The sequence below is a fragment of the Abramis brama genome (genome assembly GCF_963993115.1).
Source record: "Abramis brama genome assembly, chromosome: 18".
Lineage (NCBI taxonomy): Eukaryota > Metazoa > Chordata > Actinopteri > Cypriniformes > Leuciscidae > Abramis > Abramis brama.
In genome coordinates, this window is record NC_139980.1 from 4,469,534 (window position 1) to 4,485,813 (window position 16,280).

Here is a 16,280-nt window from a genome sequence, read left to right on the forward strand (position 1 = left end):
CTCTGCGTCTGGGTCCATTTGACGGAGTGCAGCAGAGTTGCTTTGAAATCTCCTCAATAGCTAAACAGCTAATGAACTTACACAAACCTCAGCCACCAGCTCTAAACTGCCTCACTTCTGTGGGTGTGCATTAGGAATGGCTCATTGGCTCGCAGACCGAGCAGGGGCGGATATTTCATTTTGTGCGGTGTCGGGAGTTAACCATGTTATGTTTATAGGTGCAATGTGCACTGCAGATATTGGATTCTGTAATGCAGACAGATTAAAGCACTTGCAGATTATATTTCTAAAGACCATATGAAACTCCGAGGGCCACGGCTAATGACGATCTGGTTTTGCAACACAAGCCGCGTTTCCATTACCCTTCAATTTGCGCAAATTGAAATTGCGAATTGAAAATACGCCCAATGGAAACATTTCACAAAAACTCCCATTTATCGCAAAATAAAGTTTGGTGAGGTGGTTTTTCAGGCAAATATTTCACAAAACTGCAATGGAAACAGTTTTTGTGCATTTACAGGTTCACCTGACGTACTGTAGATGACATGGTGTGTTTGGACAGAATACGAGACAGAATTCTTTATTAAATTCATAAAAGACAGAAGAATTACAGGAATACTGGATTCTAAACCTCAAAGAAATGCCACAATCAAGACCTAGAAGCAGAAATGAGGGAGAAACACCCAGAAACACCTCATATGTGCCGCTCACAGTATAAGGGTCGTTCCTCACCATTAATGCTTGGATAACACACACATGTTTCCTTTGATTAATAATAATGGCCAGTGCAGTGGCTGATACGTAAACCTCCCAACATCCAACATGACTTATCGCGAGAGGAAAAAATTACGTTTTAGTCGCATAACATCGGTTAATGGAAACGCCGTCATTTCGCAATCGTTTTTTGTCGACATTTAGAAAAAAATCGCAAAAGTTTTGCGCAAATCTGTAATGGAAACGCGCCTACGCACTCTTCTTAATATTTTCTCCCCAGTAATGCTACAAATTTCAATTTGATTGTTCACTAAATGAACTACAATCCCTTGAAACATTGCAAATGAATTATAATGGAAAGATATGAAACTATAGATGCAGTTGTCATTTTTCCACGTTTATTACAAAATATTTAGATATTTACAAATTCAAAAGTTCATAAGTTTGTGGTCGGTGTGTTGTGGTTGTTAAAAGAAGTCTTTTATGCTCACCCAGGCTGTATTTATTTAATCCAACAATTGGGTAAAAACAGTAATATTGTGAAATGTTATTACAATTTTAAATAACTGTTTTCTCTTTTAATATATTCTAAAATGTAACGTTTTCCTGTGATGGCAAAGCTGAATTTTCAGCAGCCATTATTCCAGTTTTCAGTGTCACATGATCCTTGAGAAATCATTATAATATACTGATTTGGTGCTCAAGAAACATTTCTTATTATTATCAATGTTGAAAACAGTTGTGCTGATTAAAATTTTTGTGGAAACTGATACATTTTTGCTGGACATTTTTGATGAAATAGAAAGTTCAAAAGAACAGCTTTTATTTTAAACTTGCCGACCCCAAAGTTTTTTTTTTTTTTAATATAGCCTTTTATAGATTCTCAGATTCTCTGATTGGTGAAGGTTTCTCTGCAGGGTTGTGGTTAGTGTAATTATTCACTAGGAATTGCACAGTTAAACACGATTTTAAAAAAAAGCTGAAATAATGTGGACTGATGGCGTACTATAAGTGTATCCACGTTCTTAACAGATTCGTAGCTCACAGTATGTATGTCATTATAGTTCATTGTTGATTTAAATTGTTTTATTGATTGTCACCAATATAGAGTGCAACTGTTGGCTTCCTGAAGTAAAAATCCTATTCATTTTCTTCATTGGAGAATTGGTGGTCAATATAAATTATTAAAAAAACACTTCCCCTATGTAGAAAATAAACTGTAACTTTACTTTAAGAATCCGCCAGTTGCACCCTATAACAGTGACATTCAATAAACAATATTCGGTAACACTTTATTTTACAGTGTCCTTGTTACATATGTTACATGTACTTACCATAGTAATAACAGTAAATTATGTATAATTACATGCAACTAACCCTCAACCAAACCCTAATCCTACCCTAACCCTATAGTAAGTACATGTTGTTAATTATTATTACTCAGTACTTAAATATATAATTACACTGTAACAATGACACCTTAAAATAAAGTGTAACCCAATATTCAAGAATAAAGATGCTCTTAACATCACCACACAACAAATAGTGTTCAGTGGATTTTGTGGGAAGAACAGAATGAGTAATGAGAGAATTAGCTATATCTATTATTTATTAATTTGCTATTTTTTTTTGGATTATATGATGTTTTAATGAGGGAACTGTGAACAGTGTTTTAGTTTGAAGAACACACACACAGGCCTAACAGACAAAATGCTGATTTCTTACTCTGCCTAATGTATCTGAAGGCATTGAAATGACACAGAACAGCACAGCTGATGCACTGAGATGCTCCTGAGATTGTGTTGTCATTGAAAGAGCAGTTTTTGATATTTCTCCTGTAGTGATTCTCTCTCGCCCGCAGTTGACTAAAGACAGGTGATTAATTGCCACCTGAACGTGTGCTTCCCGTGGGTCCCTGCTACATGGCACTGATCGCTTTCTCTCTCTTTCTCTGTCTAACTCTGTCTCTCTCTGTCTCTCTTGTCCATGCAGGTGTTTGTGGAGAGTTTGTTATGTTCGGGACGAGAGGAAAATGTCCGTCTGGCGGGTCAGCTGATGCACTGCAGCGCCGTGTCAGAGGACACTCCGGTCAGCGTTTCGTTCCGCGGTAAAGCTCACGCCCGTGTGTCTTACAGCCGCAGCGTGGAGCTGGTTCTGGCGGCCGCCCGTGAATACTTCAACTCTTCTGCGACCCTCAGTGACCCCTGCATGAACCTGGCAAGGTATGACGTCCCATGATGATCTGGTGCATCTGGTCCCATGATGATCTGGTGCATCTGGTCCCATGATGATCTGGTGCATCTGGTCCCATGATGATCTGGGTGCTACTTCAGTCTTTTTGAACCAGCAAAAACCAGCACAAAATAAAGCTCAGCATCTTTATAACTAAGATTTTAATACTCCAGTGGTTCACAAAGGATGAGGTCAGGGGAGAGTGGGGGACTTTCCTAGTTTTCAAGTCTCTCTTTGACTCTTTATGGGGTTTTTTTTGTGAGTGATGACTCAAAGTTTGGTCTAATTTGAAATTTAAAAATACAAAAAAAAAAAAAAACAGTATTTTAATTTTGTTGAACTATTCATTTCATATTTCGGTTACACTTTATTTTAAGGTGTCATTGTTACAGTGTAATTATATATTTAAGTACTGAGTAATAATAATTAACAACATGTACTTACTATAGGGTTAGGGTAGGATTAGGATTTGGTTGAGGGTTAGTTGCATGTAATTATGCATAATTTACTGTTATTACTATGGTAAGTACATGTAACATATGTAACAAGGACACTAAAATAAAGTATTACCCATATTTCTCATGTAAAGCAGTGCAACTCTTTTTTTATTTATATATAGTTGTTGTTATTATTATTATTATTATTATTATTATTATTATTATTATTATTATTATTATTATTAATTTCATATAATATTAATTAAGGTATTATTGTATTGTATAAAAATAAATCATTTTAATTATACAAAAATGGATCTTACAATATCGCAAAATAAATGAATAAAAGTTAGACATTTATACATTTTACATACAATTTTTTTGACAAATTGCTCAGAAATAGCAGAATAGTATAGGCCTAGTTATTTTTTTTTGGTCTTTAATCATAAAGCTGAAATAAAATGCTGAAAAAAATGCTATCAACCGCCCCCAATGCCCCCCCCCCCCAATAAAAAAAAAAAAATCTGAAATGTGCGAAAATAGCCTGAAACTTCCTTGTCTCTTCAAACTCTGCTGCAGTTTTGTAAGGAGTTTATGATGAAAGAGGAAGAAACCCCGCAGGAATCAAACCTTCCAACGTCACTCTGGTCTCCTGCCTCTCGTATGAGTCCAGCCCTTCGCGACGGCTATTATTGGTGTAATTAGCTGCCATAATGAGAGATCGACTCCATCAGAGACAGACAGTCGGTCGCTCACTTCCGCCCTGGAGCTCTAGGTTAATGTGTTTCCAGGCTCTCTGTCTGTCTGTCTATTTTTGTTGTCTTGGGCCGGAGCGCTAAGGGTGACAGACTGCGGCCCCTGAGCGATGGGCCGTGTTGCAAAGTGGGTCAGTAATTAGGCCGTCGTCTGTTCATGGGCTGGACGGGCCGCCACTCCATATGCAATTCGCACGCGTCTCGCATCACTGTCATTCTCTCACACTCAGATGCCACTGACAGACGGGGAAACCTTGATGATGGACAGTAATTATGAGCTTAATGTTTAAATTCTAGGACTTTCGCCTCCACTGAGAGAGACTGAAAGATTGAAAACAAAATGGAGGGAGAATGTGTCAGTGAGGGACTAGGACTGGAAAGTGACCGATTGACTGACTGATTTCTCTATTTATTGAAAGAAACAGTAGTCTTCCTGTTTTGGAGTCAGTAGTTCAGAAAGAATTTCAGTGCTTTGCTAAGTCCTTGCTAAGACTATTCAAAGTGAAAGTTCACCCTAAAAAGGATCATTCTGTCATCATTTACTCACCCTCATTTCGTTCCAAACCAATAGCACTTTTAGTCTTCTTCATCTTAGAAACAAAAGTGAAGATATTTTTATGAAACCTGAGAGATTTCCATCCCTCCATTGAAAGTCCATTCCACAACTGTGACGCTTCAAAAAGCTCAAAAAGACATCGTAAAATAATTCCATATAAATTATGCAGTTAAAACCAGGTCTTCTAAAGTTCCCACGGGTCCTTGAAATCCTTGAAAGTTTGTGAATCTGAAAAAAATAAAAATAAATCAAGGCCCTGGAAAGTTTTTGAAAATTAACATGCATAGATACAGGTCCTTGAAAGTGCTTGAATTTATTTTGTGCAAGAAGTTTTCTGGAAAAAAATTCCATATTCCCTCCGGTCCGCTAATGTGTAATTTCGCCAACACTTCGTGGCCTATGCACACTAGCTTGCTTGATTTACGTTAGTTACGCTCATTTATTCGTTACGTTACGTGTTTCACGTTACGCGCGCACGAAACTACTACGACGGTACCTCAACGTTTCACAGACACACTGAAACATTGCAAAAATAGGCTGAAACCGCTGAAACGCGATGCTTGGAAAATGCAAGTTTCAAGATATTTGGCTCAACAAAGAAGATTACAAAGAATGCTTGTTAAGGTAATGTAAACCCATAAGGCAAGAAAAACTTAAAAGCATATTCATACATATATCTTAAAACTCCTGGTTACATGAGCCTAATTCTTTTCAATAAAATCCAAAATCCAGATAATTTTAGAATACAGTATATAGGATGTACCGAATATTCTTCAGTTTTATGCAAAATAGAAATACGACAAATAGAATATCAGATCTCTGTCATATGGCCAAAAATAAATGCAAAAAAAAGCTTTTTTGCATAGTTGTGTTTGACACATGAAAACTGTAACAATGTATCTTACAAGGTCACACGATGTAACCTTGCTCTCTCTTGATATGTGTCCCCACATTAAGTCCTTGATTTTGAGGGTATTGGACCTGGAAAGTCCTTGAAAGGTCCTTGAATTTGAAGTTAACCAAGGTGTGGGAACCCTGAAAGAGACATGGTTGCTTTATATGATGAACAGATTTAATTCAGACTTTTATTTATATATAAACATTGATCCAACGCATATACATGGAGCACATCAGATACTGTATGGTCAACCGTACGTACTTGACGCACAAGAACAAACCTCAATGGTACTTATGCATCAAGCAAGCACTTTGAGACTCTGTTTACTGATTCCATTATTTTTTCATTATTACTTTTCCAAGCAAAAGTGTTACGTACCCTGCGATTATTAAAGGGGTATTGGGGATAACATTAACTACTGTCGGAGTTTGACTCTGTACCAATGTAAATGCAGGCAAAGAAGACCACAGCTCTAAAGGCAATCAAGACGTGTTTATTTACAAAAATATAGTGGGAAGAACCCATAAACCAAACCAACATACAATAATATTTACAGGAAAGAAAAGAACAAAAAGGCAGGGGAAAAGAAGAAGGGAATTGGGCGGCAATCAAATAAATGAAATAATCAAAACATAACCCTCTAACTCATAAATCAGTACTAAACTGACTAAAAAAGAAAAAGAAAAGAAAAATCAGATTTTTGCCTTGTTAAAAACTAAATTTCTGTTGGATCTCGATAGAAATAATAGAACGTTTCCTCCACAGATTTTCACATTTTCTACATTTGCAAAACCATTAATACTACTTTTAAATTAGGTGTGAAATCTTTTCTTCTTTTTTTTAAACAAATGACCTTGATAACCTAAAATACATTCATGGAAATCTAAAATCTCCACCTTTCTGGGTTATATTAGCTTTGCTGAATATCCCCTCGTTCAATCCCAAAGAGATGTTTTTCAAATGTCAATGCGAAGTGCTGTGTCTTGGCCTTGAAGACAGGATTCCCGTGTGTAATCCTGAGAGAGCGAGTACTTAAGTCGTCACATACAGACACTTCCTGGCAAACAAAACCAAGAAAAAACACTTGTAATTTTTAGCTTACTGAGGCTAATCAGAGGCCTTCATTACAAAGACCTTTTTAGCCCCAGGACGCAGAGGGCTGTGCAGAGAGTGTTTAGAGCGGCCGTTTCTTGTTGAATGGGTTTTATAGGGATTTCGGAGATAGCTGGTGCTGTTGGTACATTTTAATAGTAAAGCAGTTGTCTTGGAAACCGCTTGAAACCATTTGGGCTGCTCTGACACGTTTGAACGAGTGTTTTTAAAGTGTTCAGTGGAAAGAAAGTAGAGCGATGTGGTAAAGGAACATGAGGGTTTTCATCTGTCCGTGCTTCAGAAATCTGGTGGGATTGTCATGTGGTGAATTGATGATGATTTTCCTAGTTCCTCAAGCCTTTGGTTGACTGTACCATACAGTTGAACGCGTAGTCTTTCAATGTATACTTCATGTGATAGGCGGTCGACACATGCGCTCTAGATAGCAATTCGATTTTTAAATTCTTCTCCTAGTCTTGATTGATGGTCAGCTGGTCTGGTCAGGGCAAATTAGATTGAATTGTTTTAATTATTGATTGTTAATTTGTATATGCCATATATGATTGTGATGTCTGTGGGAGTATACTGCAAACTACTTTCCCTAAGGGGATAAATAAAACTGACTGACTGACTCTAGAAAGTTTCATCTTTGTCCAGTCTGCGCTATTTTTCAGAAGTTATGACTGATAAAAATGTCTTTCTATACGTTTAGACTATTGTTGTTGTTGCAGTCTCCAGTATTTTGTTGTTCCATCTTTTTAGTTTAGTTTTCTACTGTGAAACCAAGGCCCTGGCCAGTGTTCCTACCTGATTAGTACAAAACAAATTCAGTGTGCATGTGCGACCTGCTTATATAAAATATGCGTGGTTACAAAAATCAGGCGGTGAGCGTACAGTACGTGCATACTATTCTGGTGATGAAATTTTCGTCACGTGCGCTGTACCCTCGCGTACATGTAAAACCGTATATTTTGGGCTTTAGCTGCATGTGTGTTCTTGCATTTGTTATAGGTATGTCTAAAGTGGCCCTGATGAATTATTTACACTCTTTAAACAACACACAAAAATGTGTGAATGTCATGGTGTTATATAACAAAATATCAAACCAATGGCATTTATTTTAAAATGTTGCAAAAGAACACTTTTCCAGCAAAATATGTCACAAAAAGGGAGTTTGTTAGGCTTTAAATGAAACCGTAGATGTGCTGTGCTGTTCAAAATGAAGATAAAGTATTTGTAAACTTTCTGGTTGTCAAATGTTAGTTGTTCGGCTGCACGATTTGGGAGGAAATATTTGTATTTATTTTTTCCTAATTGGGGGAAAAAAAGCTCTGGGTTTGCTGTGCTTGTTTGTAGGATGCATAATTTAGCCTAAAAATTTGTCATTATATATCAATATGACTATAATTATATTAACAAAATAAGACATATCCTCAATGAAATATTTCACTATAGAATAAAAAAATAAAAAAGAAGAAAGAATAATGTAGTACTAGTAATAATAATTTTATTTTACAGTACAACTGTGAAGTTACAATACTAATATTTATGGTTTTCCTAATTTCCTAACCATTAAGCTTTTATTTTGAAGGAAACCTATAGGGAGACCTTAAAACTTCTCTTTTGTTGAAAACAAACTGTTTATATGTGATTTCTCTTTGAGCATTGAGCATTACGCAAGGAGAATTGATTTCAGGTATCCACTTAAATTATCTCAAGTTTAGTTTGTTAAAAATCATTACATTCTTCAAAAATAGGTTGTTGTTGTTTTCGTTTAAAAAATCATTATTCAATGCCACTAGGTATATATTTTGTATTGCAATACAAAGATATTAATTGGATCTTTGGCCTCCAAATGTTTGAATGTCCAAATGTACATTTGCCCAGGGGAAATAATGTTTGATAAATAAGTATGCAGTCATTTAGCACAGGGGTTCCCAAACTTTTTCATTCTAGGACCCACCTAGACAAGTATAATCAATCTCAAGACCCACTTGCACTGGTGCTACCAACTTTCTCAGTTGGTCGCACCAGCATGATTTGGTCGCACTTTTTTTTTCCTTTTTTTTTCTACATGCCATGGGATTAATCAATGCATGCTGATGAATAGTGGTCTTATTCTGCATACCCTAGTTTTGCACTGATGTAAAAAGACTGACAGTGACAAGACCTCATGTTAGCAAAATATTTTAAACTTTTAACTCTTAAAAAAACTTTAAAAAACATGTATGTTCTTTAATGTTTGATTATAATTGTACCGTCTTCACATAGGGATGGGAAATTATATTTTTATCAATAATAATAATGCCACTGACGATTCTGATTATCGATCCGATTCTTTAACGATTCTCTTATCGATTCTTGATCACACTGTGTGGAAAAATGTAGTCATATGCTTTTCAAAAAAAAAAACAAGGGGTTTTATTTATTTGAAAGCTTAAGCTTGAGTAAGCAAACTGTACTTTTTATGTAATTTATGTAATAAATAGAACCTTATTGTAAAGTGCTATTCAGACGTCTCCTGAGTTCACTGTTGGAAAGATCAGTTGTTTTAACCATTCATTAAAATGAATCGTTCAAAGGAGTCATTAGTTCGCGAATTGGACGTGTGTGCGTTGTGTGATTATCCCAGCAGAAGGACATGGACATCCAAGATTTGTGTCAACACAGAAAACATTTCATCACTGGATAGTTTTTTTCGTTTAATTAAAGTGTTGTTTTATGTCAGCTGAATGTCTGGGATGCTTTTCAGAGAAGATAAGGCAACTTATTTAGCACAATTCACACCCAGCGGTAATTAAGGAAAAAAAAATCTCCGAATGCTCCACATGAAACTTTGGTCTTCCGACCTTTTACCACGTGTCGATTTATTTTGAGAGAGAGCAAGACAGCGCTTAGTTTGGAGACGGTGAAGTCTTGTTTACACTTTCGCCTGGCTCCGAAGAGAGAGAGAGAGCGCGCGCGCGCGACCGGGGCTCTCTCTCTCTCTCTGCTCATTCTTTCAGTTAAACATGCACTGTGGCTCTGTCACAAGCGCAGCAGTTTATCTACATTACTCACCGATCAAATAAGACTTTGGCGGGACAAAAAATCACTTTGGCGGGCGCTAAAACTCACTTAAGAGTCGTTTGGTCATTAATCGGACTGGTTTTGTTTCACTCATCGTAACGTAAATTTAGCTGCAGCTAAGTTCCTTTGTGCGACCCACCTTTTCTCACTGTGTGACCCACAAGTGGGTCGCGACCCACAGTTTGAAAACCACTGATTTAGCAGACACTTTCAAATAAAGCTTCGGTAACACTATTTTACAGTGTCATTGTTACATATGTTACATGTAGTTACTATAAATTATGCATAATTACATGCAACTAACCCTAAACCAAACCCCAATCCTAACCCCATGGTAAGTAGTACATGTAGTTACTTAATATTACTCAGTGCTTAAATGTAACAAAGACACCTTAAAATAAAGTATAACCAAAGCTTCTTACATTTATACTTATTACAGACACGGTACACTCAAGGTCACTGGTGATAGTTTTACACTACAACCTTGTGGTTGTCTACCCCAGATCACTAAGCCACACCACTATGATTAATATGCTGTGTACTGTATTCGTAGGAAACTGCTGCGTAAGCTCCTTAAACTATTTTTTTTTTTCTATTGGCCTGTAGTTGTACGACCCACAGTAAATCTTATGCAAAGCGGAGCTGGAAACAGTCTTCTGGGTCCGATTGCGGTGTCACTGAAAATAACTACCATGTAAAACTCACAGATTGTTGAGGAAACTACTCGAAAGATACTGCTGCATTTGTTCATGTTGAGTTTTTTTCTCCTCAAGCTCTTAAATTGAATTATTATTTCTGCTCTGTTTTCTCTGTTGCTGTTGGCTTGGCTCGGCTCAGAAGTGCACTGCTAGCTTCCCTAGGTCCAGCTGTCTCGGCCAAACTATATTCTGAAAATGACAGCAGAGCTGGCCTGGGATCTGTGCTTTTATTTGTTTTTTGGTCTGTCCCTGTTGTCCTATGAAGCACATTTATAGCAGCACAGATGTGAAGCAGACGCGGGCCTCTGCAAGCCTCTGATAACAGTATGAAAGCGACTTGATGTCAGAGTCTCAGTCTGTAATTAAGAAATAAGAATAATCAAAACTCTGATTCGCTTTAAAGGAACAGTTCAATGAAAAAAGAAGAAAATTCTGCAATCATTTACTCACCCTCATGTTGTTCCAGACCAATATGAGTTTCTTTCTTCTGTGGGGCATAAAAGGAGTGTTGTTTTTCTTTTTCTTTTCTTTTTTTTTTTTTTTTTTTCAGAAAAGTGAAGTAGTTTTGGGTGAACTATACCTTAATTATTATATTTTGAAAATTTTGTGTAATACTTGGTGTGTGTCCAACAGGTCTTGTCTGCTGTTGATCACGGATTGTCCTTCTCTCATCCAAGAGGAATTGGATCTTATCAGCGCCCTCTCTCGTCTGGAGCAGTTTGGCGTGAAAGTTCTTCCCTTACAAGGTAAATCAGCACTAACCTATTACTATTGTTCGAAAATATGTTCTCCTTCCATTTCCTTCAGGAGATTGGTGCTCAAACTGACTAAATCATCAAATCGACCATTGGAAAATATGCCCTTGATGTTCCTGTTTATTTATTGCTGTTTGATGTGAGGAAGAAATCTTTAAAAAAAACAGATAAAAATAAATGATCGAAATATAGCAGAAAATATCTATTTTTCACACTAGTGATCATATTTGAAATGCACTAAAGTGTAAAGATTTCTGGTCAGTAAGGTATTTTTTTAAAGAAATTAATTTTGTTTTAGCAAGGATGCATTAATTGATCAAAAGTGACAGTAAATACATATATAATGTTACAAAAGTTTCTTCCAAATCAGCATATTAGAATCTGAAGGATCATGTGACGCTGAAGACTGGAGTAACGGCGGTTGAAAATTCAGCTTTGCCATCCCAGGAATAAATAGTTGGAAAATGGAAAATAGTTATTTTAAATTGTCATATTATTTCACTCTCTTGCTGTTTTTACTGTATTTTTTATAGTTTTTTACATAAGTTTTACTGCGGCACTTAAAATAAATATTTTTATGGACTAACCGTTTTATAAAAGCAATAAGCTCTGTTCTAAATTCAGTCAAGAACGCCACTTGGGTCAACATTTTTGAGCGATGAAGCATACAAGTTTGTTATATTATCCAGCACTAGTCAAAACCTCACCTTTTTTCCTTCATTCTTCCATATCGTTCATACTATACAAACTGAAAAGATGTGTGTTAAAGATCTGTTCCAGTCGGAAATGACTTTAATATTGTTGGTCTATATACACAAAATGAACATATTTGGCCGTTGCACCATGACTTTTGGTAGCAGCCTTGAAAAACGTCTTCTTTTATCCATTTGTTTGGGCTCCGTCTAGCTGTTTTTACACAAGAACATGTCCTGTATGGACGGCCCTTAATTCGTCAAGACCCGCGTTCTTGTGATATAACTGACACACTCATCTGTCATGAAGAGCTTTTCTTTTCTTCAGTTTTCTACCAGATACTCTGTAGAGGTTACAAAAGAGAAATTGGTAAAAACCAATGTTAATGTTCTGGAGATCTAAAGCAGACAATCATCTAATTTTAATCTGTTGTGTGCAGTGAAGCACATTTGTGAGATGGTAGAGAGTATCATTGATAATACAACACATGTGAAAAGTGAAGTAAAAGTACTCCTATTTCTAAAAAGAGGAAGGCCTCTTTAGCCCCATGTGTGCTTCTCCCAGTGTCCTTTTGAAGAAGTGTGGAAACTCTTTTATCTAGTCGAGGCAAGGCTAGGAGCAGCTCATCTCTCCTTCCTAAACTTATAAAGGAAGTCTGAATACATAAAGTGGAAACTCTCCTTGAGCTCATCCGCCCTTCCTGACCCGAGTGACCCCGCGGCTGTCTGTGTGCGCCAGTCTTTTTCCTAGCAGGAGAAGTTCTACATCCAACAGGGAGCTGTAGCCTGCCTCAAAGCTTGACTTACACCTTCATTTATCTGCTTATTACCCATCTTCTCCATTCATTTAAATTTTCGTTTTTCTACTTTACAAGTAAAAGAGAGAAAGATAAAGAAGCAAAAGCTGAACTGTAATCAATTAGGCTCACGTTTAAGCAAACAAAAAAGCTCTTATTGCTGCACACTCAGAAGCACGGCTGTTTTCGGGAGCAGGTTAATGGGTTTGGCAGGTGCTGCTGATGGCTGGCTGGTCCCCAGTGGTGTCTCCTCTAAAGATGGAGCTGTCTGCCCCCCACAGGCCTGTAACTCGTGGCCCGGCTCGGCCCCCTGCCTGCTGCAGATCAGCGTGACCTCCAGCACAGTCCACTTCCAGCTCAATATTTTAAACTGTGCTCGGTCAGACAGCAGAGACCTGCTTTGTGTCCATCCAATTACCACACATCACAACTACTTGCTTGTTATGACAGGAAGTGTGGAGAGTGCGTGCGGTGAATTCCGCGTTTTTTTCCTAAACCTTTTTTTTAGTTAAGATCTTTGCTGTGATATAAATAAATACTAGCTGATATATACTGCACAGTACATACTGTATACTGTTTTTTTTAATAGTGTGTGTGTGTGTGTGTAGCAGTGTGAATGAAAGGCCATGGAAATGGAAAGTCAATTCAAGTGTTGCATTATACGGGAGAGTGGGGTAAGCTGTGCCACTTTTTAACTACTTTGTCCTCTGTGCAAGGAGAAATTAGATTTTTAGGTGTGTGCCATCAACTGAAATTAGGTGAAAGTATCCATTTCTCAAAAAAAGAAAGAAAAGAAAAGTGGTCCAGAGATACAACTTGCCCCACATTAAGGATTTACATTTCAAGTAAAAATATGAAGATAAATGAGAACAGCAAAGAAAACTGTATCATAGCCATTTACAAGATTTAATTTGTTGCATGTTGTCCACATTTTCATAAACCTGTTAGAAAAACTATTTTATTCAATATTTAAACTGGAATATTTAAAGAGAATATTTTAATATACATGTTAGTATTTTAAGAACATTTTTATTTTGCAATCAATCTGTCAACATTTGTATAGTAGGTGTAAGCCCGTCAAATGGCGGTCTCCAATAATACGGGTGAAGGTTTTTGCGCATTACTGTCTTTCCTTTTACGCAACACAACAAGATTAAATGAAATACATTTTCTCATATGTATTACCACGTTATTTCATCTGACTCCATAAATGAAAAAGGTTTTAATGATATCTGAGCATCATTAAAAGTGAGCGAATGTTTGATTATTATTTTGAACTCTTTACATATATTTTATCCATTCATATTAGGAAGCTATGTCGCTCAGAGGTCCTCACGCCTTGTTTAACGCGGGTCTCACAATCACAAACTCGCCAGCTTCAGTCACTAAACAGAGGTAATTGCTATATACCTGAGATCGGTTACATTCACGCTTACACAATCAAAGATACTTTGGTATAGCCCCCGTGATTGCATACACTTGAAATTAAAGTAACGTTTACTTCAGTAGAGGTATGGCCACTATTACAGATATAAGCTGACCAACATTACTTCTCTTATAATAGCTTTGGATTGGCCATACTGTGGTTTCCCACGTACACTTGTATAAAGTAACATTAAATTAAAACATAGGTAAGACACACCCAGATTTAGGTTGGTCAAGCAGCACTTTTGCTGCCCTAAATGGAAATTGGGGAAAACAATTTCAGAGTCAGTCGGAATAAAATCAAATGTAACTATTTATTATGTCAGGTAAATGTATCATGCCAATTACATAATCAGTTCAAAGATAATAAATACAAAACATCAAATGCTCTGGAATAAAGAGAAAAGGTGCAAACCTGACATCAGAAAATACATGATGCTGAGAGTCTCGGCCACTCTCAGCATCACAGGCTAATTTGAGCTACAAATCGCCCCGAGCCACTTGTTGCAATTCATTATATACCCAGACCAAGACAGAAATTACTTTCACATTGAAACATTTGCTAACAAACGGAATTTGCATTCGGAGTTTACACCTTTTGAGAGCAGGAGGCCATTTGCCTGAAAGACCCACCCTCCTTTGTGTGCAAGTTATCTCTAAACTCTTAAAATCTTTATTACCTTTTGTTTTACTTCTTTGGGAATGAGACCTTAGTACCAGTCGCACTGAGACATTTCAAATGATACCAAACATGTGTAATACTGTATGATAATTATTTACATTAAACCATATAGATTCTTGGGTGAATTTTGCTGATCTCAGCACGAGAGAGAAGGAATGGGGGAAGAGGGAAATAGATGTAGATTAGGATGATTCTGAGGTGAGACTTGCGTCTCGAATGGTGCATAAGAGCGAGTTCAAATGTTAATTTGCTTTCTTCTCTCAGAGAGTTGCCCTCTCTTCCAGTTTTTCCAGTCTTGCATAGGCAAAGCTTACTTGCACTTTTATTTGAGCTACAACTTAGCATAAAGTGTCTGGCACACTTTACCGCATGAATCATTTTGTGGGGAAAAATGGTTTAATTTAATAATTAATGGTTGATCTTTAAAGTATGTGGGTTACTTTTTTTTAATTTTTATTATTATTTTTTTTACATTAAACGGCGTATCACTTTTTCATGTGTGTTCCTTCACAGGCAGCTGTATGTAATGGGTTCTGTCTAAATATATGGTCATGCGACAAATGCACAGTTTGTCTGATATTCTACAGAGATTACAAAGGACGTTTTCTTAGTGTAGAGAAATCTAGTAAAACCAATGCTAATGTTAAATCTGATGATTTAAAGTGAATAATCTCCAACTATCAATGTGTTTTTGTGTAAATGTATGGTCATGTGGCAAATTCTAACCAATGTTACTGTTAAAATCTGATGATTTAAAGTGAAGAATCTTCAGCTATCTATGTGTTTTTGTGTAAATGTATGGTCATGTGGCAAATTATGCCAGATTAGTGGGCTTGTATGAAACATTGATTGTATACTGCACATTTTGGCTATTCTAGCCGGTGTGTGTGTGTATATAGTACTGCAAAGGCTACTGGATTTCTGCTAGGTCTTAACTTTGGTCTTTGTTTTGTCCCGCTCTCTCATTTCCTCTTTCTCTCTGCAGTGCGTCTGCAGACAGATCGTCTATCATTGATAAAGGAGTGCATCTCTCAGTGCCCTACTGCGTACAGACAGTCCACTCTCCTGCTCAGCCTGGCCAGACTGCTGCGCGTTGCAGGTAAAACCCAATGAAAACTTCCCTCAGCTCAAGCTAACGGTCCATTTATGTATGTCCGTTGCAGAAAAACGCTTGAACAGAAGTATTTCCAGCTACGAAGATTCATCAGCGCTGTCACAGACAGCCTGCCACAGCAGTTACGATAAAAATTACCCACATCAGTTCTTTGCATCACTTCAGCCAAGGCTTTCTTTTAGTTGTTAGTCAATGCAATCCCTGAAAGTTATAAATATTTTGATGTCATTCCAACATGACGTGACAGTCGTACACTTCAGTGACTATTTCTCATAGATTAAACGGCGCTAATCTGTAAGCTTTAGAGAGTGTGTTTAATCTGTATCTGCTGAATCAGCAGCGTCCTGACTACAGGTGAATAAAT

At 37.0% G+C, this 16,280-nt stretch overlaps 1 protein-coding gene across 2 annotated transcripts in view; it reads left to right on the forward strand.

Annotated features, from left to right (window-relative positions):
* nbas (NBAS subunit of NRZ tethering complex) overlaps positions 1-16,280 on the forward strand; it is a 191,255-nt gene that overhangs the window by 65,332 nt on the left and 109,643 nt on the right. For both annotated transcript variants that reach the window (XM_084090565.1, XM_084090566.1), the window contains exons 30-32: positions 2,707-2,936; positions 11,085-11,197; positions 15,788-15,901. In XM_084090565.1, the coding sequence (XP_083946691.1) occupies positions 2,707-2,936; positions 11,085-11,197; positions 15,788-15,901 (457 nt within the window). The remainder of the gene's footprint in view (positions 1-2,706; positions 2,937-11,084; positions 11,198-15,787; positions 15,902-16,280) is intronic.